This window comes from Perca fluviatilis, chromosome 9 (genome assembly GCF_010015445.1).
Source record: "Perca fluviatilis chromosome 9, GENO_Pfluv_1.0, whole genome shotgun sequence".
In the NCBI taxonomy this organism is placed as follows: domain Eukaryota; kingdom Metazoa; phylum Chordata; class Actinopteri; order Perciformes; family Percidae; genus Perca; species Perca fluviatilis.
In genome coordinates this window covers 17,343,587-17,369,117 of record NC_053120.1, presented here as the reverse complement: position 1 = coordinate 17,369,117, position 25,531 = coordinate 17,343,587, and the positions used below count along the sequence as shown (strand labels likewise).

Genomic DNA, 25,531 nt, shown 5'->3' with positions numbered 1-25,531 from the left:
AAAAATCTGCAATTTCAAAGATTTGGGTCTTTGTCAAATTCAGCCAAGTGATTTTATTGCAGAAGTACAAGCTGCTGTAGATACAAACTTTTACCAAGTGATACAAAGGACATACAATACTGTTTTGTTAAAGTACATGTATTAAGAAGAAACACAGAGTACACAAGTCTCTCCTGAGTGCAAATAGCTGCAGCGCGTTTTACAACATATATGAGCAAATGGAAGAACAAAATATGCCTTCATTCAAGAGAGAAATCATATACAGCACAGAGTGGGGAGAAAGTCTGTCATTATTTCTTCTATTTTTTTTTTTACAAAACACTGTACCTGAGCTGCTGCATATTGAAATCATGCATGTTTGAATTATTAAAACAATGCAAAAGAGAACAATTTGGCGGCCTCTGCTTTTTACACCATATAAGAAGTGACACGATGACTGGAATTATTGCTGAAATTTTGAAGCATCTACACAGACACATCATTTTTCCCACATTTATTATTTTCTTTGTAATTGAAAAAATAGGCTGTGTAAAAAATCCAGATATTGCTCACATTTAGAAAGCAGAGTTTGTAATATAACTTGAATATAACTTATTTTTTTAGCAACTTGGATAAGTCTCTGCAGTGATTGTTGCCTGTGATGCCAGGCACGTGACACCGGAGCGTGCAAAAAATGCCTATGACCCATTTGGTGTTACCAGCAGAAGTTTTTTCTGTATCAGCATTTAAAATGTTACAGTAATTCGTGCATAATGTGAGCACATCATATAGAAAAACACATAGCATAAATCATACCCAATGTAAGCTGCCTTTGGACGACACACCAGGAGGGAGAGAGTACACAATCTTACTCACGACTCGATTTCTAACAGCACTGCGAGTCTCTTTACTCAAGATTTCCTCGTCTGTGCTCTTATCTGAAGCGGCAGAACTTCTGCTCTCTCCTGCCCCCTGTTGGTTCCAGCAGGAGGACAGGGACTGCAGGGCAGAGTGGAGCTCATCTCGTGCAGCCATGACATTCTGAAGAAAGGGAAGCTGTAGGGACGGCGTCAGTGCTCCCTCCTTGGACAGACCAGCGATCTGCTCACCGACAGCCTTGGCAGACGAGGAGATCAGCTCTCTGCTGCTGCTGAGGTTAGAGTCTCGGTCTTTTCCTGGAAGGAGGACGACAGTCAGATAGGCATAGTGACACCTACAACAAAAATCGGGTTGATCGTGGCGGAAGGTGGTTTTGTTCATGCTGCTCATGCTTAATTTGCCCATGCTGCCAGCCACTATGCTAGTTAAACCATCAAAACTATTATACTCAAAATCTACATTATTTATCCAAAAAAACATAGGTATGACGCAATAAAATAATAAACTATAGCTTAAGACACAATAATCCGAATTGTATGCCATAATATAAAACTGCATACCCCTTGGATTGGGTGAGACACAGGAAAAGCGGTTATAAAACACCCAATGAACCCAGAGCTGTCACAGCATGTCAGTTCATTATACGTACACTATGATGATGCACTGACAAAACATTGTCTAAAAATATTCAGCTATTTATCTTTGTGAATTTTAAATTGTAAAAGGACAAAAAGCAATTGGCTTTGACTCTTGACATACGGTTTCTTTTAGTGCTTTTGGATATACAATGTTACACTGGGGAGTTAGTGTTAATGCGTAACATCCGGGCTGTGTGTATGTCGGAAGCTTCACCTCGCAGGGCGGTGGACAGACAGGAATGCAGCTGTCTGATGGCCTGGTTCAGCTGGAACAGCTTGGTCACTGTAGTCCTCAGTTTCTGCAAATGGGAAGCTGAGGCCTCTTCCTCCGCCGCCTCCTCCCCCTCATCTGGGTCCGTCTCCCTCTCCTGTTTGAAAACATGAACACACCCGAATAATGAATACAAGACAGTGCAAATAAACAGTACTAAATGTAACACACAACCAACAATTACATAGAGAAAACACACACTAAATACAAGTACAAGAGCATACCATTGGACATTATACAGTTTATTAAAAATATACTTGGGGTGGCCTCTAGCTCACCCAGTAAGAGCGTTCACCCCGTTGGCTGAGTCCTGCAGCGGCGCAGGTTCGAATCCGACCTGCTGCCCTTTGCTGCGTGTCATCCCCCATCTCTCTCCCCCTTTTCTGTCTATCTACTGTCACTACTTATTAAAGAAGGGAAAAGCCCCAAAAAAATAATCTTAAAAAAAAAAAAAAATACACTTACACAATTGTTAACAACTCACACACACCTTTTCTATGACATAAACCTAATGGTCTCCTTCCCAGTTCAGCAGAAAATGTTGATGGCTATGCCATTTACTGCAGGTTTAGGTAGTTTTTGTCCCTATATTTTGTTAAATAAAATAACCAATATACCAACATTTAAATCACTAATCACCCTTTTCTGAAGAGCTTCAAACTATTAAGTAATTTACAGATGCGTTTACATCCACGATCATGCACAGTCCAGTGCAGTCCTGTGTTAAATGCCTTGCTCAAAAAAAACACTATGAAAGTAGTTGCCTTAGGCAATAACTCAGGTTTATTTGACCACAATAACATTGTGGGTGGCAAAATGCACCTGCACCTATATGTGTCAATGAATGGTTTTAACAAAAGAAAACGGCTAGTTTGTGTGGCTAAGATAACGGCAAACAAGCCCGTTAGCTGTGACTGATGCCACTTCGTTCAACACATTCATTATCTGAACGATCGTCAAGGGGCAACTGCAGAGAGATAAGCCTACAGAGCATTGAGCTTTACAGGAGCAATAAAGGCTGAGTGGCATTTTTAACAGGGCTGCTGTGTGTGGGGGTATTAATCTGTAACATTTAAACCTGCGTCAGGATGGAAGATTGTTTTTAACCTGTACATAACCAGGGAAGCTTCTCTGGGCATGTATTCTATCTTTCAGCCACAGTTTACCCAAACAAATACCAGTAGTTTTTGTGATGAAGCTGCAGATAGCTGATAGCTGATAGCCATTAATCAAATTATTTAAGTTGGACCATTTGTAATGCTAAAGTTCCTGTTTTTGTTTTTTCTAATCTAGTTTTAAATTACAAATAAAACTTGAAGAAAAAATAAAAAAAATAAAAAATAAAACACAAATTAATAATTCAATTTGACTAGTGGAAGAATCATTTCTCTCACAGTATGCGACTACCTAGTAAACCCCACATCAAAAAGAATGTGAATTGATTTTGCAGTTCATACCATAACTCTTAGTTTGTAGTTTGTTGTGCTGCTGAAACTCACCCTGATATGGCAGTGCATGTAGTTCTGCAGAGCACGGGCTAAGTCAAGCGTCTTGGATTTTAGGCTCTGCAGGACCTGTAAGCAGAGATGGATTATCGATGAGGACACCTTCTTTTAGGAGCATTTACGTACACCTTTACGGAAAGGAAATTATCAACACAAAATCAAGTTATATAACCATGACAACTTTTGTGATAGGATAATTAAAAACAAAAAGACAAAATCCCTGCAACTAATGACATAGCCAGGTAGTGAGTTCTTACTGGGTTCCTGGGGTAGGCCAGCTGAGCCTCTCTCAGCATTTCACTGGTGATGGTGAGACTTTCCTCTAAGAGAGAGCCAACGCCCTTATCCGTCCCTCTCAGCAGACACATGACAACTGATTCCTGAAAAAGATTTAAATCATATAACAATATGAATCATATTTTTTTATTTTCATATTTTTGATACCACTTCCCTAGTCAGTCAACAAAAGCTACAACATACAATAAACACAACAAACAAGATATCCCTGATGGTTTAGAACAGAGTATGAGAAGTATAGCCTGCCTGATATTGGATGTTTGAGGCACATACTGATATTGAGTTAAAAAAAAAAAAATTATATATATATATATATATATATATATATACTCAGTATTTTCTTTTAATATAACACAAACAAACAATCTTGACATACAGATCCCTTAGATTATTATTATTTATTTTTTTAAAGAATGGTGACCAAAAAACATTAAGCGGTACATTTTACAGTGTAACAATAAACTTGATAGTTTTCTCTGGTCGACAAACCATGTTATGGGGACACTGTTTCTAAATGACCTCAAACATGGTTTGGCGTTTCTGTACTACAATTACAAAGTTACTCATCGTACACACAAATTCCGATAAATCTGCAATAATCTAATATAGGCCCATTTATTGTTCCGGACAATTATTCGGTTTATCTCAAAGTCCTTTCCCCCGCTTTTTGACATTGTGGATTCTCACTGATTATTGCTCTGGTGTTTTTACACTACATTCCCCAGAGATCCCCTGACAGGCAAACTATCTACAGCATTGGGAGTCTTTAAAAATTGGATTTAAAAATAAATAAATAAAAAAGGTACATTTCTGGCAGTCTTTCATTGATATGCTAACCACTGTGTTAAACAAAACACAATATAACAGAATTTTACCATGTCCTTTACTGCCCCCACGTGCACTAAATGCTGTGCACCTTCAAAAGACTGACAAATCCTAACATTTCCTTACCAGGCGTTTACACAACATAATAAAATACCACATCAATAAATCAACCATGCTGTATCCTTATTCAGCTCAATAATCCCCCCCAAATCCGCACAGCTAATATTCCATTCTCAAGTATTGTAGAGTGGGGGCTTGATTACAGTGGACTCCAGAGCTTTGACAGAGATCGTAGCTGCTGCAGTATTAATGGTGGCGTTACCTTGCCTGTGGCCTGGACACCCCGCTCCATAGCATTCAGCGGCATGCCTGTCACCGCCGCCAGGTGGCCAAGTGCAAGCAATGCTGCATCCAGGCACCGACTGCTCTTCCTCCGTGCCTCTGTCACCATTGATGTAATCTCAGATTCACAACCCTGGACAACATCAAGTTAGCACAAACAAATAGACAAACACTTTGAATTAAAATTGATTTTACAGTAAATCAATGCAAGCAAGCCAACAAAATGGCCAGCGTAGTCTTAGGGGTCAGTAAATTAATGAAAATGCTAGAGAATGTAAAAAAAATAAATAAATCAGAAGTGAGAGGAAAATTGTGTGTTAAGGCGCTGAAGCTGGTAAGAAATTTGGATTTATTTTCCATATATTCATGTTCTGTTTGGGGCTCAAGGTTGAGAATTCCCTCCGCTTTTCCATTTCCATAGACAGAGCTCAGACAGCTCAGAGCTAAGACACGTCAATTAATGCTCTGCCTTTTGATTAGCTGCCCCCTGTCCAAACTACACTATTTTCAGCTAATTTGTACTCCGTAAAAGCACAAATGTAATGTCACTGAATGGCCTTTAACGCAGTGTGATATTTTTGGTTTACCTGAATGAGCAGCTGGAAGAATCCTCCCATCTTCTTAACTTGGCTCTTGAGTTCCTCAGCGATGGTGTAGAGTGGGCTGGAGGAGAGTTTAACGCTGGCAAACCACTGCATGGTAACCAGCACTGCACTCTCTATGGCTGTGGTGGCCGTGACCAGTTGAGTCTGGGCCACCAAGTTACACACAAAGACTGCAGGAGAACAAGCCATAACAGCAGTTTAACCACAGTAAATCAGATACAGAAATACAGTGCCTTGCGAAAGTATTCGGCCCCCTTGAACTTTTCGACCTTTTGCCACATTTCAGGCCTCAAACATAAAGATATAAAACTGTAATTTTTTGTGAAGAATCAACAAAAAGTGGGACACAATCATGAAGTGGAACGAAATTTATTGGATATTTCAAACCTTTTAAACAAATAAAAAACTGAAATATTGGGCGTGCAAAATTATTCAGCCCCCTTAAGTTAATACTTTGTAGCGCCACCTTTTGCTGCGATCACAGCTGTAAGTCGCGGGGTATGTCTCTATCAGTTTTGCACATCGGAGACTGACATTTTTGCCCATTCCTCCTTGCAAAACAGCTCGAGCTCAGTGAGGTTGGATGGAGAGCGTTTGTGAACAGCAGTTTTCAGTTCTTTCCACAGATTCTCGATTGGATTCAGGTCTGGACTTTGACTTGGCCATTCTAACACCTGGATATGTTTATTTGTGAACCATTCCATTGTAGATTTTGCTTTATGTTTTGGATCATTGTCTTGTTGGAAGACAAATCTCCATCCCAGTCTCAGGTCTTTTGCAGACTCCATCAGGTTTTCTTCCAGAATGGTCCTGTATTTGGCTCCATCCATCTTCCCATCAATTTTAACCATCTTCCCTGTCCCTGCTGAAGAAAAGCAGGCCCAAACCATGATGCTGCCACCACCATGTTTGACAGTGGGGATGGTGTGTTCAGGGTGATGAGCTGTGTTGCTTTACGCCAAACATAACGTTTTGCATTGTTGCCAAAAAGTTCGATTTTGGTTTCATCTGACCACAGCACCTTCTTCCACATGTTTGGTGTGTCTCCCAGGTGGCTTTTGGCAAACTTTAAACAACACTTTTATGGATATCTTTAAGAAATGGCTTTCTTCTTGCCACTCTTCCATAAAGGCCAGATTTGTGCAGTATACGACTGATTGTTGTCCTATGGACAGAGTCTCCCACCTCAGCTGTAGATCTCTGCAGTTCATCCAGAGTGATCATGGGCCTCTTAGCTGCATCTCTGATCAGTCTTCTCATTGTATGAGCTGAAAGTTTAGAGGGACGGCGGGTCTTCGTAGATTTGTAGTGGTCTGATACTCCTTCCATTTCAATATTATCGCGCTTGCACAGTGCTCCTTGGGATGTTTAAAGCTTGGGAAATCTTTTTGTATCCAATCCGCTTTAAACTTCTCCACAACAGTATCTCGGACCTGCCTGGTGTGTTCCTTGTTCTTCATGATGCTCTCTACACTTTACACGGACCTCTGAGACTATCACAGAGCAGGTGCATTTATACGGAGACTTGATTACACACAGCTGGATTCTATTTATCATCATTAGTCATTTAGGTCAACATTGGATCATTCAGAGATCCTCACTGAACTTCTGGAGAGAGTTTGCTGCACGGAAAGTAAAGGGGCTGAATAATTTTGCACGCCCACTTTTCAGTTTTTTATTTGTTAAAAAAGTTTGAAATAGCCAATGAATTTCATTCCACTTCATAATTGGGACCCACTTGTTGTTGATTCTTCACAAAAAATTACAGTTTTATATCTTTATGTTTGAGGCCTGAAATGTGGCAAAAGGTCGAAACGTTCAAGGGGGCCGAATACTTTCGCAAGGCACTGTACCTGGGCCTTTTAGAATGGTCTGCAAATTAGTTTCTTTTAAAGATTTAAGTGTTTTCAAATATTCATCATCAGTCATATTTGCTGAAACTGACCCTATGTTCCAGTAGGGCCAGTGTTAACACTTATCAGTTCAATTTTCTAAGCACAAACTGACATTTGGAAAAACAGAAAGAATTTGGTCGGGGCTCCAATTATTCAATACTGTAATGATATTCTCTCCCTCGTTCCACCTAGTTACCAACGATTGGTTGGCTATTATCGTGGGTGTGTCTGGATGTATTTAAGCGGGCATTCAAGAAGACTCAGGGCAGTCATGTCTACGCTGGATAATTATTAAGTTAAAAGGACCAAACTTACTTACTTTAAATATAGACACTATGCAATATTGATTCAAGTCTGTGCTGGATATTGACAAGCGTTTCACCTCCCAGTGAACGCTGAATGTTTTTGTATATTCGACTTACAACACGTAATCCATTCTCATTCTGTCTTTAGGTCTGGCTGCTGTGCTCGAGTCATGGGCGGGGTGGGACGTAACTAGGCGGAACAAGGGAGAGAATACCATTGCAGTATTGAATAATTGGAGCCCAGACGCAATTTTGTAATTTTCTGATCCTCTGAATAAAAACAGAAAATTGGAAAAACAGTTTAAAGATCCAATTTTTTAATTTGTCAAGGCGGGGAAAAAAATGAAAAATTGGATATTTGAACCCATTTTTCTGTTTTTCCAAATCCAAGTCCGTTTGTGTTTAGAAAATTGAACTGATAAGTGTTACACGGACCGTTACACTGACCCAGTAGAACTACATGAAGCAGGTAATAAAACAAAAAAATCTGGCTCCTCTGGCACCACCTACAGCCTGTAGTGCAATTTGCAAAAATCCACCACTCCCTGTTCAGATGCACCAATCAGGGCCAGGGGGGTTGTCTAACTGTGCGTCAATCACTCACACACACAAATTCATTCTCCCTTGTGGAGGGGGAGGGTCTTAGGAGACCGTTTGGGGCTTTAGCGGAAAGGGGGGAGGGACTGAGAAGTTGTCGATGTTCAAATCTTTTGGCTAAGTCCTGGATCTTCCCAATCCTACCTACGGCACCTTTAACGGAAGAATTGGCATCAAAACCATGAACATTTTTTCTATGCTTTGTGCGTAATGTCAGACAATTACATAGAAAAATAATATGCAAAGAGATTTTTTTCTAGCTGTTACCCTACCTGTAGTTATCTATCAACTTTGACTAGTAACTAATTGAATATTAAAACAAAAGCATCAGCTTGTTTATTTATTTGCTCCTCTTCCTGCTCAAAAACGATTGAATTATAAGTTGAATCTCACCGTTCTCCTGGCTGTCGTCATCCAGGCTGTCGTATAGGTCAGATATGGTTTGGACTGCCGAATACATCAGGTGCAGATCAGAAACCAACCTGTCTGCCAAGCTCTCTTCTGTCCCAGTACAACCACGCAGACGGGCGACAGACTGGCCAATCAGCTCCTTGCAGATGCCAGGCATGGCAGAGTCTGAGCTACTCAAATGGGTGGATGGCGGTTTGGCCACACCCATCAAGCCTGGGACAGACACAGTGAGGAGTTGGGGTGTGCAGACATGACCTCACTAGACCTCATTATCACAACACTGTGTCATAGTAAACATGGATTTGTCACAAAACCAAGTGTAGCACCCAGTATTTATAGAAACTTTGCAGAAACACTTATTCATTGCAAAAAGATTTGTGCAGATAAAACCCTTCTACCTTACAACTTTTAAATTTGTTTAAAAACACTTTGTGACAATGGCTATTCAAAATATGAAGTCAATCAGAAAGCTGAAACTATTCAAGGTCATTTTTGTTCAGTTCCTTACCAGCAGACTGTGAGGAGCTGTTGTGGAGGCTCTGAATGGGATGGACCCGGATCTCGTAGAGACGCCCTGAGATTCTTCTGCTTTTCAACAAGCTTCTGCTCCTGATGTCAAACAAACCAGAAGCAAAACCCGTTGAGTACCCTGCCAACATTTTATAGATTCACTTTTATAATTACGTATTAGGCATGGGGACACTCTCATTCAGAATGACTCGGTGCTCCAGTGTATTTGGAATGAATTTAGTTGGGCTGGGAACCAAAAATAATGCGTATTGTGACAACGATTTTAAAAATCAATTCTTTTCCCCAGAATCAATATTTTTTATTTTATTTTTTTTACCAATTATACAGCTAAATATTTTTTGTTTATACCGTTCCACCAATGGCGATTAAGGAACATTTTTGGCAGTTTGCAGATTATCTGTATCGGCGTTTTATTTGCCTGACAACCGATAGTTAGTTCATTAATTAAAAAGTGCGCTACTTTGGCTCCGCTACAGCTCTGTGTCTGTCCCCCTGCTTCGGTTTCACTCACCACTGAGTCTGACTTAATGTCCCGCCCACACCGCTATCTGACTATCTTTTACTGTGTATTTATTAAATAATTGCTTAAAGCATTTAAACAAAGTTTTGTGCTCAAAAAATTTTGATTCAAAGATTTTCATTTTCACTGTCTATGTATATCGGTCCCAAATATCAGTTTCATTAACTACTAATAATCGGTATCGGCCTTGAAAAAACAGCATTGGTCGATCCCTAATGGCGATTACATCATAACGGTTTCCAGCAAAACAGAGCGAAAGCAGAAAATACATGTTAGGTACTTCTTTACAAATTAAATAACATGACATGCGATGTGCATTCTTTTTAGAAAACAATTAGTTTCTAGAAATGTCTCATGATACATTGTCCCTAGACATTATTATTCAACTTTTGTTTTTGTTAAAGAAAAATTCAATACTATCGAATCACACTTATAGAATCACAATAAATTAAAACCACAATACAAATCGAATCTGCACCCATGTATCGTGAAAGAATCAGATCAAGAGCATATCGTCCCAGCCCTAGAATTTAGTGTGTTCTCAAAGTCTGTTTCTTCCTGTAATGTTTTTCCTTTGTGTGGATTTTCTTACTGGATCGGAGTTCTATACGTTTTTTTGCTGACATTGTAATGAGGGGATTGGAGACAGACTACATGTACCGCTTTTAATGTGGACAGTGCTTATCTAACTACCTCTGGACATGGTTAATGCAATATGATTTTAAGTGTGGAATGGACATGGGTTTGGTGTTATTTTGCAAGGATGCATGTTTAACGCATATGGGGTTGAATGAGTTCAGCAACATTGTCATTATTATAAACAACCTGGAAGGAAGGTCAGTAAACAGCTATGACTGTGGCCATAAGGCTGGGGTTTAATGGAGTCAGAGAGAGAATGGCTGAAGGAACAAGCCTGTGCCATGTGTCATTTGGCTGAGTCTGCTGGTAGTTCAGGCACCACCAGGAACACCATAAAACATGCTTGACAAGAATAACAACAATGTGAGGGGAAAATGGTGGTGGGTTTGCATGTAGTGTGTGTGTGTGTGTGTGTGTGTGTGTGTGTGTGTGTGTGTGTGTGTGTGTGTGTGGTAGACTTTGAAACACAGGTACCCGTAGTGCCCTTTCCCTTTCCTACACCCCTTGGCCTGGCCTTCAAGGAAACAAAATTAATAAATCAGAGGAAACATAATAAAGAAGGAACTATACTGTGGGCAGCAACTTCACATCAGCTTTTCATGAGAGAAAGAAGGATGTGTTGAACGTCAAAAATGTGTGCCAGGTTGTAAATCACATTGGTGGAAACTAGGAGCGAAAATAACCAAAATCTTCCAAACAGTTTGACAAAAATGATTTTCCGTGTTCCATTCACATGCTGTTCGAATTTCCGTATACAGTACATCCATTGCCTTGACACATTGTTCACATTAAAAGAGTGCAAGAGGAGGTGAGTTCAGTTGAGCATGAGGGCTGTGGGTTTAAGATCCACACACTGTAAGGCGAAAGTATTAAGTCTATCCAAGCCCTGGTAAACAACAGTATGGTGGACAGTCCTGTACTCTCCCTCCCAGGTGCTTTGAACACTTGCTTAATTACATATTTCAAGTAATTGGATAAGAATACCAATTCAGTCTGCAAAATCTAATGTAAATGTACAGGTAAGGTGCTGGAAGGAGGGATTGATGGATAGGAGGAGAGAGGAGGAGCTGGATAATTACCTTCGGCGTGAGAAGGAGGAGGTGGAAGCAGAGGAGGCCGATATATCTTGCTCCCACTCATCATCAGGGCCATAAAACACATCGTCATCTTTAGAGGTGGAATCCCCCTGCGGAGAGTAAACTATTGCTGACATGCCCAGTCTCATTTACTCAACTTAATGAGAAAAGCGCAGCAAAGTGAGGTAGCATCCACTGTCAGGCATAAAACAACCCATTCTGGACCGTAAATAAGGTCAAACGCCTGGGAAATTGGCAATTGCACTTGAGCTGATGTCACACTCTAGTATGCAGAATGAGGAACAGACTGGCTGGCTGGATATGCTTCACTCAACAGGCATCATACATCAGCTATTAGAGCACTGATCAAATTAAATAAGCAAGTATGCACACCCTTCCTATGATTGATTTTTCACACTCATTTTGCTGGTACTTGTTTATTAGCTTAATCATGAGTCTACTCATTGCAGATTATTCATCATTATGAGAACTGATTTAAGGCCAGACCTGATCGAGTTCCCTCATGGCAGCAATGTTGTTTTGGAACTTGTCCAGGCTCCAGAAAGTGGAGATCCCCAGCTTTGTGTTTTGAACCCGCACCTGTAGCAGACCACCCTGCTGAAGTTTCTCATCTTCGGAGCTTTCGTGTCTACAACAGAGTGGAGTGAAATGAATGATTTGTGGCTCATGTTAATGAATATGATACCTGCTTGACACCTCAACAGGTTTATTGATTCTTGATGGGGGTTGTAACCTGTCTAATAAATCAATCATATGTAAACTGTGGCCCAATCTTGAATTTGCATACCTGGTGAAGACTGTGTGTTTCTTCAGTTTAGCACTGATCTTATTAGCTTCCTCAATCATCAGAGACAACTTCATGGCACCCCACTGTGGAGAGACTGAAGTGCAGAAATTTAACATATAAACTTCACCACAACCAACAGCCCTGAGTCAAAGAGCATCTAGCTTTGATGGTCTTTCTTTCAGCCTGATTTGGTAGCAATTGATGGAAAGGATTGACCCTATATGCTTAAATACAGTTAGATTAGATTATCCAGTACAGTACCAATAGTAATACTACTTTAACTGTAACTTTTGATTTTCAAGCACATTATTCAAAGACACTTCACATGCAATACTAAAAAGTCAGAGAGATTTAAATTATTTCTATACATTGTATAGTGGTACTATAGAATAACCATCATCTACATGAGAGTTGTCTATAACCTCACAATAAAGGACTAAATTAGATTAGATTTGTTACGGCCTCTTTGGCTCCTCCTCTGCTCCTATTACACTGATGTTACATCCAGTGTTTATATTGGGCCCTAGCAAATTCTTTCTCCAATTTTTCTGCCGTAAAAGGACAACACATGTGGAACTCCGCTTATAGGGTGTGAATTGCCATTGTGGATCCTGACTAATATGTGCTCAGTAGTCACATGAAAGCTCTCACCTTTTCGGGGAGTGTGATTTTGCCTTAAGGCTCTTTTCTTCTGCATCTCCTCAAGCTCTTTGGCGATCTTTCTCTTCTCCGCCTCCAGTGCATCAACAATCTTCGCTTGACACACACCGTGTTCCTCCATCGCCTGGAATGTATCATGGTAATGTACACAATATTAAAAACCACCAGGCCAAGACGGTATGCCCAAAGCCAAGCTCCACCGCGACTCAAAACACAACCCAAATGGCCCATCAGTTAAACATTAAACCCGGGGTCAGCATATTTCCATAAACTTCTCAAGCTCATTTTAGATCATCAGAAATCGTGGGAATGAGCAAATGAAAAAGAGCATGTCATTTACACAGAAATAATCCAGATTTCCAATAGACTGACTTCTGAGGATTAAGAGAGGGAAAAATGCATAAAGCTGACTAAAAATAAGATCGGTTTAACAAAAAAAAAAAAGAAAGTAAAAAGGGAGATTAGCCATCAGTGTTAGGCCAATAAATGAGATCTGTAAAAATGTTTATATTCAAATATAAAAAAAAAAAAAGGTTAATAAAAAGAGTAGACAACTCTCTGTGTGTGAGTGAAAGAGTGAGAGTGAGAGAGACATCTAAAAAGGAAATTGACAAAACAAAACCTGTCCAGCACAAACAAACTTTCCAGGAACCTAAAATAGTGAACTTCATTGAAGTGAAAAGTAAATTGAGCATTCCCAGGCGTTGTTCTGGGTCCTGACCTGGGCCTCCATTTGCAGCCGGACTCGTTTCTTGTGGGTGTCCACCTCCTGCTCCAGCTCCTGCTTGGCCATTTGCAGCTTTGCCATCTGGCTGGCAACCCTCTGCTGGTCCAACTCCTGTTGAAGCTTTCGCTCAGTCTCCTCGTCCTGAATACATTATATTTTGGCATTAATAAGAATTGGTTGCACAAATTGACAGGGTGTAAGGATATAGAAAAGATTATACATGACAAGAACTCTTTGATGGTTCTGTAATAATGCAAAACAGTACACAAGGTTTTAGGAAAATATACTTTTCTAAAACCTTCTATTCATTAAAAAACAAGAATTGGAAGTTTGTGTACCAGCTCTCTCTCCAGGGCTCGGATCCTGTCCTCATAAAGCGCCTTCTGGTCAGACAGCTCTTTTTGGGCGACCTCTTTTGCCATCTGGATTCCCTGCATCATCTCTTCTTTTGCCTTCAAATGGGCTTCTTCAATTTCTGCCTCCAGCCTGGGACACACAAAGATGGCTTAAGAGGAGTTCGGATTTTGGTTATAAGTGTGTGCAAATAGATGTTGCCCTTAAAAAAGAAAAAACATTTTAAAAAGACCTGGATGGCAGGTATAATGATATTGTGATTTTTCTTATCTGGTCTTTTGCACTCACTGAGCTCTTTGAGCCGCGAGTAGCTCATTTTTGGCGAATTCAAAGTCTTTCTGGCCATCGCCTGCACCTGTCCAGCATGACACCCGCTTCCCAGACTGCACCTCTGCTGGATGGTTGAAGCGAAAGTAGTGGTCTCCACCGAGAATCACCCGGTCGCCCTGGTAACCATAAACATAAAGATGAGAAGAGTTAAATGAATTAATAAACATGTTTAATTTACTTGGAGAGTTTAATCTATAAAAAAAATTACAAATAAGCAGAAAGAAAGCCATTGCACAACTCGTACTTTAACTTACTCCACAGTATAAAGCTAAACTTTACTACTTACATGGTGTAGGACAGTGGATTCAGATATGAGGTTTCCATTAACAAAGGTCTTGGCATTTTCTGTTGGAGTGATGCTGATAGTGTCCTGGATGTTGGTTATGACACTAAAACAAACCGAAGAAATAAATATATAATTTTGTTACGTTAAATGCCTGCTGTAGCTAAAAAAAAAAAGAAAGAAAGCACATTATAGCTAGATTAAAAAGATGGTTAGATGGATAAGAAAAGCAAAACATATTCTGTTCCTCAATAATCACGATTAATAAGTGCCAACCTCACTGTACAGAAATATCTCATTGCAATAGGGAGCCTCTGTCAAATAAGCACACATACAAGACTGCAAACAGACAACATACTATTTACCATTTATATAAAATACAATCAGTCCTGCCACTAGCATTTTCAAAGCCCTCCGGTGATTTGTTTTACCAGTGTTGGTCCGCGATGAGGGCTCCTGTCAGCTGGATGTCGTGCCGAGACTCAGACTTGAGCTTGCCCACTGTGGTTCGACCCTCTTTGATCATGTAGAGAAGCATCTCAGACAGCTGAGGATCCTCGTTCAGATTCACCAGGTTAGGTAGACGATTGTCCACTTTGAATGTCACGCCTGCTTTCTGAAAACAAAGACAAAGCTTATTCTTTCACACATTGTTATAAGCGTGTGAACATTACAGCTTGTTTCAGGGTTGGTTACTTTAAACTTTTAGGGTCAGCATGGTGAAAGGATTATTCTCCTGTCTCTTGGACAGAGTAGATAAGAGCCCCTTGACACAGTCAAAATAGTTACGCTCAGAAACAATTACCTGCAACTCTTTGGTCTCTTCACGTTTGCGGATTTCAGCTTGCTCCAGTTTCTCTCTCCATGCCCTGCCAGAAAATAAGATAAAATAAATTCCCTCAGACCAAATTCTGCCATGACCCTCTCAGATGTATCCCCTACTCAATCACTTATAAACCTTCTCATAGGCTAAAGTTGATAAAAAGGAAAACATCAACCTTGCAAAATAGTTTTGTTTATCATGAGTATTCAGTTTCCTTTCTTGTTGTTTTTTGTTTTGTTTTAAAAAAAAAAAGGAAAATATTTGAATATGGCGCTTTTTTTCCAACAAAACAGATAATGAGAATGAATTTATTTTATGTATTATTCCATTTTCAGATTTTAAATGGTTGATAAATAAAATATATGAAAGAGTATGTGCAAGAAAAAAGAAAAAAATATGTACGTACAGTATAAATAAAAACATGCAAACATATGTAAATATCTGCACATATAATACAGAACAAAAACATATGAAGAATCACTTTGCTACTAGGGTTCTCTAAACCTGGGAAATCTGCTACAGCTTTTACTTTGCCCATGTCAAAAAGGAGACTCCTAATATCTGGGTCTGTTGTGTCAGATAAATGAAGTAAAAAAAAGTTCTAATTATTGTAGTAATACTGACCGGTTAGCCTCAACCATTTCTCTCTCTTGCTGACAGAGTTTGTTCCTCAGGCCGGAGATCTCCTGCTGGAACAGCCGGACCCTCTCAGGTTCGATGCCCTGGGAGCTCGTCTGGGCTGCTCGCAGCTTCTCCACCTCCGCCTTCAACTCTGAAAACACACAAAGTTTATCCAAAATGCTTTGTAAAATTTAAATATATAAACGCAGTTTAGAGCAAATATACACTTAAATGAATACCAGTCAGTTTGAAATTCCAGGGAGTTACAAGTCCTGAAAGTGTTTAAGCCGTAACTTCAGGCTACAGAAATATTCCAATTTTGTCAGTGAACAGGCAAACAATGACACTTATTAAAGACAATTTACTGAGCAACATTGACCTGATTTGTAATGGTTGAGTCATATTAACTTTTCATTTCACACACGGACAGGCGATGCAAGAGAAATCCACAGCAAGAGCTCCCCTTAGTGCTGATAATGTCAAACAGCGGCACAATCATCTTATGAAAAATAATACTTGCATGACAGCTAGCCACCATGTGTGTCTGACAGTGCATAAACATGGCCTGGAGGCAAGGTTAGGGCCAGGCCTTAACTGAACTGGGTAGTGCATAAGCTGGTGATGGATTGATGGGCAGACAGGGGGGTATGTGTGAAAGAAGAGAGAGCGAAGGACACAAATAGACAGACAGACTTAAAGATTTAAAGAAAGAGAAACAGAGACAGTGAGATAAAAACAGAGAGAAGATGAAGCAAATTGACAGAAACAAATATATGCTCGGTTGCTTTAAAACATCATTGTGTACTGTAAGGTTCTGTTAGCATTGTTCAGGTTCATAAAGAAAAACATGATGTACTGCTGTATAGCACAGTAAAAAAAAAAAAAAAAAAAAACTCTTTAAAAGATCAAAATTGTTCGCTCAAGGTAGGAAGGGGTTTTGTTAGTCCTGCGTCACATTCTCCACAGTTCATACGCATGACATTTTGGTTTTCTTTACAGTCAGTGGTGGCCAAGGACTCACCTTCTACCTCACAGCTGGCAACAGTAAGTGTATGGTAAGTGTATGCGCCAATATCAGTGAAAACCCAGCTACAGACAACTGGAGAGATTCAGGCATGTACAGACAGCTTTGCATAAACACAATGATAAAACAATGTATAAGTACTATTTAGATATACAGGCTGCTGTATATAAATGGGTTTTAAATGCTTATAAAAAATTAATTGAGGCCAAAGTCCCACAGAGATTTTAGAATGTGGATATTTTGAGCATCTGACCTCTGATGAGCTTGGCACTGGTGTCCTCATTGACTTTTGCCACGTTAATGATGGTGCGGGCCTGCTGGGCATAGCGCAGAGTGCTTAGGCTTTCTTCCACATTGCTGCCGGCTGGGCTCAGTGTGGCGATCATGGCCGTCTTGGAATTACCACCGAGGCTCTCTTTCAACAGCCTGCGGGAGAGAACAATGGGATATGGTCAGGACCACCCTTCTTAATTGGAAATGAGATCTACTTAACTACTGTAGTCAGAGAAAATGTGAATGTTTGGTAAGATTGCCTTTTCAGTTATACAATTTACCACATCTATAAATCAATTAGTTTCAGTTAATATAATCCATTTTATAAGTTTTGTGAAAGTCTGTATATGCATGGATTGTCTTTGTTTATTCATAGAAGTCTATCTCAGATGTACATATACTGTATAACACAGCACATATATACTGCATGGAAGTGGGGACCAGTTGTGTGTTTGAGAATCTACAATGTAAATAGTCATGAAAATAAAAGGAAATGCATTGAATGAGAAGGTGTGTCCAAACTTTTGGCCTGTAACACACACACACACACACACACACAAATATAACCAATGTGTTCTACAACAGCTATATGTGTACAAGCAGATCTCTCACCATGTCAGGACAGACTCTCTGTACGGTATGAAGACCTTCTTTCTGGTCAGTGCCTGTTCTGACAGGGCAGAGATGACCTTTCCCAGGGTAAGCAGGGATTTGTTGATGCTCGCACCCTCCTATAAAGACACAGTCAAATTGGCATTTCTTGTTTTAAAGTACATGCTGTTTTACGACAATGTAAAAAGCATCCCCTGCGAGGTAAATCAAGGACCAAATAATGAGCAAATGGGTCTGAATACAACCAAACTTTTCGAAATCCCATTGATCAATTGAGGAAGATGAACTGACTCATATGGTATTTTATTATACAATACAAAAAAACAAATATATTCAAATAATAAGGATATGAAATGGAGAAAAGCTGATTCTCACAACTGAAGAGCAATAATTGTGTGTGCGTGTGTGTGTGTGCGTGCGTGTCTCAGTTGTTAACAATTGTGTAAGTGTATTTTTAATAAACTGTATATTATCCAAAGGTATGCTCTTGTACTTGTATTTAGTGTGTGTTTTCTGTGTACCCTGAGTCGATCTCCACTTGTCTGGGCAGAGTTTGAGCGTTCGCTGCCTGCCAGGTCCACCAGGTTGATCTTGCTGATGGTACTATGGTCATGTTCCTCGCCCTCCACAAACTCAGTCTGTACACAACCACACACAGACAAAAAAAAACCGATATCCCAAATTAGTTACACAGTACAATTTTATAAATATTTAAGAATTCATAAGGTAACCTTCATTTCGTGTCATGTGTGACATCCAGTAAAGTTGAGAGGCCATACCTGAGTCTGGGTCATAACCAGGGTAAAGACGGAGTGAGATCTGGAGCTCTTGTCATTCATTCCTGTAGCTGCTGTGGCTCTCTGCTTGTTGCCCAGCTTTAGCCAACCCTAAAGAAGGACACCGGGAATTATGACTGAATCTCTTAGGGTGAAATCTCTCGTGGTTATCATCAGAATTATTGTTTTCTATGCTAGACTTTTGATTTATCTTTGACGCTCAGCACTTGCCCCCATGTTGTTCCTGCACTGCACTGGCATTAATACTCAGTCAAACGTTGAGGTCTGTATTTACTGGTGGTCTAGTCTACCGGACAGTGAACCTTGATTGGCTCTTTCACTTCAAAAGGTGCTGTAAGTAGGATTGTGAAGATCCAGGACTTAGCCAAAGAATTTGAACATCGACAACTCCCCTGGATAAAGCCCAAATTAAGCCCCTCCCCCCACAAGGGAGAATGAGTGTGGTTTTTTTTTTTATTACCAGCTTCATAGAGTTTTACTGGAACATAGGGTCAGTTTCAGCAAATATGACAGAAAGTTAGTTCTAAGTCTTACCTACTGCATCTTTAACCCTCATGCCCTCCTTAAAAAAACTTACTCTCGACACCTTCGAGGCAAAAATGTCCACGCACACAAAAACTGTTATTAAATCATCATATATCAATATTTTTTTCTGCTTTTTTTTCATAAATCACTTAAACAACTTCTAACCTAATCAAAACTACCAAACATTCAATCATTTTCAGGATGTTAACCCTTTAAATGCCAGTTTATGTATTTGAAGTATTTCATTTTTTATTACAAAAAACACAAAAAATGATTTTTTTTCCATATAATGAATAATATCTAGATGGGGCTTTGGTGGTGATTAGAGGCTTGGATATGTCAAAGATAAGCAACAAAACTGATTTGATTGCATTAGTATTTTTTATGTAATTCCAGATACTCCCTCTGGACACCTTCGAGGCAAAAATGGCCCCATTGACTTCCATTATAACCACATGTTTTGATCTCACTGCCTTTACAGTATAAAACCATGCATTCTGTAATGTCAGCATTTCATTTGGAAGAAAACTAGTCATATTTGACATTTTTACAGTATTTCACCAGATTCAACCATTTTGCCCTTGTAGGCAGATGCATGAAATAATAGTTATATTATGGAGCTCTGTGTGTGTGTGTGTGTGTGTGTGTGTGTGTGTGTGTGTGTGTGTGTGTGTGTGTGTGTTGGTGTGTTATGTGTGTGTGTGAGAGTTTGCGTAAACCTGTAAGCAAGCAATGATCATTTTAGGGCTGAAAAAAGGCATCTTTTGAAGGATGCATTTCATGTGTCTTTGAAGACGTGCTTGAATAAAAACATTTGTCTCCTGCATTTGCTGTAAACTGGCGCTTATCATTTCAAATGGTTTGTGGGACATGGTGGCCCTGAAGACTGGTCTCCCACTATGGACATCCCACAGGCTCCGGGTGGATTCCCCTTTGGACCGGTACACACCAGCCAGGTGTGAAGTCCCATGTATGTTCAAATCTCTTGAGCATCCACATCACTCCATCCTGAGATTGAACACCTCCCGTGTAGGTTTGTCATTTCCTGAATCAGCTGGATCAAGTCAAGAGTGAAGAAAAGGTGGAAAGAGGATGCCACATCATGGATTCTTGATATGGCATATCGCTGGGCTCTGACATCATGCCGGTCGGTGCTTGAATGTTGCGCGGCCGTCTCAGTATTAGATGGAGACCAGACTTGCCAATTCTTCACTGTCCATTCAATGTTAGGATGGACAGGATCTTCAGTGTCCTCTCCACTTTCAGAGGAAGGGTTAGAGGCACTCACAGAGTTGGAGGACACCACTGACCATTTTGTCAGACTCCAGAAACTTGTGTCATCTTCAGATGAGTCCTGCAGTTGGCTGGAAGATAAAGGCTCCTTCTCTTTGCTCCAGGTCTTTCTCCTTCTCTAGAGCCAGGTGCATCAACACACTAATAGTTGGTTCTGTTTACAACTAATGCAGGAAACAATGTTTTTAGTCAAGCACGTCTTCAAAGACACATGAAATGCATCCTTCAAAAGAAGCCCTTTTTTCACCCAGATTTACACAAACTCTCTCTCACACACAGACATGCATACATACATGCATGCACACCCACACACACACACACACACACACATACATACACACACACACACACACACACACACACACACACACACACACACACACACACACACACACACACACACACACACACACACACACACACACACACACACACACACACACACACACACACACACACACACAGCTCCATAATATAACTATAATTTCATGCATCGGCCTACAAGGGCAAAATGGTTGAATCTGGTGAAATACTTTAAAAATGTCAAATATGACTAGTTTTCTTCCAAATGAAATGCTGATATTACAGAATGCATGGTTTTATACTGTAAAGGCAGTGAGATCAAAACATGTGGTTATAATGGAAGTCAATGGGGCCATTTTTGCCTCGAAGGTGTCCAGAGGGAGTATCTGGAATTACATAAAAAATACTAATGCAATCAAATCAGTTTTGTTGCTTATCTTTGACATATCCAAGCCTCTAATCACCACCAAAGCCCCATCTACATATTATTCATTATATGGGAAAAAAATCATTTTTTGTGTTTTTATTTATAAAAAGTGACATACTTCAAATACATAAACTGGCATTTAAAGGGTTAAAATCCTGAAAATGATTGAATGTTTGGTGGTTTTGATTAGGTAAGAAGTTGTTTAAGTGATTTATGAAAAAAAAGCAGAAAAAAATATTGATATGATGATGATTTAATAACAGTTTTTGTGTGCGTGGACATTTTTGCCTCGAAGGTGTCCAGAGGGTACAAAATGAATCATTTAAGTATAAAAGACATGTAAGAGTAAAAAACACTGGATTTAAAAAATTTGACTGAAAAGAAGGATTCCTACAAAATTTCATGCCATAAGAAGTAACACAGCAAAAATGATCACGAAATGAAAAAAAAAACTTGAGAAAAATGTACAAAAATGACCGAAGAGGGCATGAGGGTTAAAGCAGTTCTTAAGAGCATCAGCTAAAGGCCAAGGATCTAAAAGAAGAAAATAGCCGTTTCAACTTACCTGAATGTCATTGTAAGAGCTCACAATATTCCTGTGGAAAAATAACAAAGTGAGCAATTCTGCAAATCCCACAATTCAAGAATGTTCTTTTGGCCTTTATTGAAGAGAAATATAGCAAACAAAATGAAAAGCTTTCTTACGCAGTGAGTTCAGCAACATAGGGACCATGAACAGGATGTTCCCTCACCCTCAGCTGGAAACATAAATCAGCTGGGCTTTATCTTGACTGTGCATTTTCTTAGGTTATTCATTCTTACCAATGACCATACAAAGTTGTATGCATAATGCATTAAGCATTATGGGCAACAGTGCATCTAAAAACAGTTTTGTTAGTTATGTTATCTTGATAGAGAATTAAAAAAAAGGAAACTACAAGAACTTTACATTCTCCAACAAGCAAAGTAGCTGGTTTATCTGAAAATGTACCACTTACGGGCATCCTCCTTTGGTTTGGCTCATCTCTGGTCACCAGCAAGTCATGGATCTTCTCATTGTACACTTCAAAATAGCTCATCTCTACATGACAGTTGACCTGAAACACAACAACACATTGATCAGTTAAGTAACACAGAAAAAAAAAAGATCCACGTTATACTTCATGTACACAGCACATTCAAGTCTTAAGTGTATAACATAAGTTAAAAGCATTCAACCAGGGATACAGTAAATCATTCAAAGATATATTTTTACCTCTTCATTTTCCATGGATGGCAATCGAGAAAAAAGCTCCTGACAAAATCGCGGGATTACCCCTTCCTCCTCTCCAAAGCCCATCATCCTAAACAACAATGATTTCAAACATTGACGGTTGACTGATCACAATTTAAAATACACATCCCAATTTACACAGTGTGTTTTTTTAAAAGCAAAGAAATGAAGAGAGCACAGGGGAAAAGTTTCAGTGATGTAAGGTTCATTGTGATAAACTAAAACCCAAAATACTCACGTGTACGACTTCCCAGAGCCTGTTTGGCCGTAGGCAAACAGGCAGGTGTTGAATCCTTCGAAGGCCCTCAGCAGCAGAGGTTGTGCCAGAGTCTCGTACACCGTCTGCTGGCTGGCGAAAGTGGGGTCACCCTCATCCACCGAGCAGAAGGAGAAGTCATAGTTGAAGGAGTGGCGCTGTTTGGAGTCCGGATGCTGGACAGCAGTCTCCTGACCATTCATGAAGATGACCTGCAATGCCTTCTCCGCCTTCTCCCTATAACACAGAGCAGAACAGGAATTATTCCAGAAATAGATTTATTTATTTTTTTTACTACAAAGACTATTTTTCCTGAGTGTAAATCTGAGCACCTCCATAACCTTAACATGTGTATTGTTTGTAGTTTGAAGGTCCTTTTCCAGCTCTGTGGTGTAAGGCTGCAACTGACGATTCTGTTATTAGTGAAAATGGCCATCACAATTTTCTCAAGGCCAAGGTGAGCATATCAGATTGCCTGTTTTGTCCGGCCAACACTCCCAAACCCAAAGATATTAAGTTTACTACCACAAGAGACAAAGACAAGCAGCAAATCCTCACAATTGAGAAGCTGGAACTGGAAAATTGTTTGAGCTCAACTTGGGTAAACAGACTCTTTTTCCATTTAATGTCAAGAACACTTAAAATCATGTTGTAAAAATACATTGCTATACTCCTGTAATGTGTTTCATTTGTCAAAGCCCTTAGTTTTTGAGAAATAATCAAAAGGCATGGTCTCTGTATGTCCAGAATACACTTTATTCCACTCCTTGCATCCAAATGAAAGAATGGTTCAATCACACAGGGCCTGATTAACTCATTATGAGTAACCTTTGGAGACCCAGACTCTTAAATGCTGACGGACATAATCTACTCCTGCACACTTTACCCGTCAATTTAGGCAAATACTGCATTACAAACCTGGCATTGAAAGGGCGTACACGGACTGCAACGGTCACTGCGCTGTTTTCCATCTTTAATGAATCGTGCTGCTTCGGAGCCTCGCTGGGACGGGACAGGAGCTGCTCGGTAGGGGCTTGAGCAGGAGCAGGGGTGGATGTCCTGGTTTGGGTCACGTCCACCTTTTGAACTGAGGCGGATCTCTTTCTCACCTGCAACGCTGCGTTTGGCTTGTGCACACCTGTGTACGCCTTGTTGACACGGTGAGCTGGGACAGGTTTCGTGTCTTCCGCCTGCTGTGCTCGGGATTTGGGCCTCTCTAGACTTGCAGATTTGACTGCCACTGGTTTAGGAGCGTCTTTCCCTGCCAGTCTCTCGAACACGTCTCTCTTGGCGGCGATTTTCTCAAACGGGGTCTTTTTGGTAGGGGTTTGGGCCTGGTCCTCTAGCTGCCTACTTGTGGTAGAAGAAGAGGGCGTTCTGCTGTGCGCCAGCCTTCCATGTGTTTGCACAGGAGCAGCGGTTTCTTTTCCTTTGCTCTTACAGGCAGTGTCTCTTAAACTCATAGATCGGAACACACCGGCTGCTCTACCATTTGGTTCACTGAGAATTTTCGGCGTTGGCTGCATGCCAGTGCCGCTAACTTCACGCTTCCCGTGTGCGCTTTTATCCATTGACGGAGTCCTGGTCCTGCGCTGCAGGGTCAGTCTCTTCTCCGGAGCTGGTGTGGTATTCTGGCTGCTTTCAACCATCGTTATCTCCGCCTTTTCAGACCCCGTCTTCCTCCTTGACCTCCTCTGCAGAGTGAGTCGGCTACGGTAAGGAGTCTGCTGCCCGCCGCCGCTTTTTGACAGCGCAGAGATGACATAAGTCCTGTTTCGGCTTTTATCAGATGACCTGCTGATTTCACACGTAGAGTCTCCGGATGTTATGCCTCCCGTTGTGTCCGTCGCTTTTTTCTCTGCCAGGCGCTCTCTGCCCGGTGTCCTGGATGATGATGATGATGTTGACATTAGATGGTCATAATAAGTCGTATGCTTCCTCGCTTGTACACTAAATAACGACATGGCAGTCTGCTGCTTAAAACAAAAAAACTTGAGAAATGAGCTCACCGGCTAACGTTAGCTAACGGCAACTTCACTCCGGTTGCTCTAGCCACCCACAATAGACGGCATGAAAAATATGTAAGACGGACGCATGTATGTTGGTTAAACGTGAATATAAATCCATTAGAATAAAAACCAAGTAGCTAGCTAGTGTTCAGGCAACAGAGCTCCCTCTGTTTGTTATTGTCCCCTCATCTCTTCCGCCCGCTTCAATTTCAAATCGTCTCCGCCAGTGACAGCTGATTGGCTGAATTCTCGGAAATCGTTACGTCACACCATGGTCACGACATGTAGGTACCCGAGACTGACGCTGGGTGGCAGCATAATCAAGATTATAATAGCCAGTCGAGAGGTTGTAGCCCAGTTAAAAAAAGAATTTCTAATATCCGTAGACCGGCTTTGGTGCTACTAATGTTTTCCTTTCTAAAAGTAGAACACTGCCGTTATGAAAGTGACGCACTCTGCCGTTATAAAAGTGACGCACTCTATATGCATAGAAAGACATAGTTGAAAAAGCTCCAGAAAAGGATATTTTGTCAAGAATTAACTTTTCTACTAAATGAGTCTTGGTTTGGAATTTATAATTCATAATTTATAATGATTCTACATGGCTACCTAGAGATAATTGTGAGGTAGGATGGCTTGCTCAAAGGCACTTTTCCAGTCTTAACATTAGGCTTTACCCCAGTTGAAAATGTATTTTGAAATCAAAATCTGCTGTCAAAAAAACAAATACATTTACAGCAGTATTATTTTACTGGACCTCAGTTTTCAATAAAGACAGCAGTGGCAGTAAAGCCTGTCCCTCAGACCTGGGTGGAAAT

General features: G+C 40.3%; 1 protein-coding gene across 1 annotated transcript; it reads right to left on the bottom strand.

The window, feature by feature from the left end:
- Nucleotides 1-27: 27 nt before the first annotated feature.
- On the bottom strand, nt 28-24,953 carry kif14 (kinesin family member 14). Its single transcript, XM_039812333.1, has 29 exons — nt 23,623-24,953; nt 22,687-22,941; nt 22,431-22,518; nt 22,174-22,272; nt 21,881-21,933; nt 21,741-21,771; nt 18,610-18,717; nt 18,352-18,468; nt 17,831-17,949; nt 17,199-17,371; nt 15,925-16,072; nt 15,283-15,346; nt 14,909-15,093; nt 14,481-14,583; nt 14,153-14,310; nt 13,849-13,996; nt 13,505-13,651; nt 12,775-12,907; nt 12,124-12,217; nt 11,823-11,964; nt 11,319-11,425; nt 9,058-9,158; nt 8,532-8,762; nt 5,324-5,511; nt 4,717-4,869; nt 3,530-3,652; nt 3,267-3,341; nt 1,711-1,864; nt 28-1,154 (listed from the first exon to the last, which is right to left on the bottom strand). The coding sequence occupies exons 1-29, from the start codon at nt 24,666-24,668 to the stop codon at nt 790-792; spliced, it is 4,908 nt and encodes a 1,635-aa protein (XP_039668267.1). The 5' UTR covers nt 24,669-24,953; the 3' UTR covers nt 28-789.
- Between the last annotated feature and the right edge of the window lie 578 nt (nt 24,954-25,531).

Coding starts and splice junctions, on each gene's coding strand:
- kif14 (XM_039812333.1), bottom strand. CDS start 24,668: ATGTCGTTATTTAGTGTACAAGCGAGGAAGCATACGACTTATTATGAC. Junction 12,908..13,504: donor GGCTGCAAATGGAGGCCCAG/GTCAGGACCCAG, acceptor GATACATTCCAG/GCGATGGAGGAACACGGTGT. Junction 11,965..12,123: donor AAACACACAGTCTTCACCAG/GTATGCAAATTC, acceptor ACTCTGTTGTAG/ACACGAAAGCTCCGAAGATG.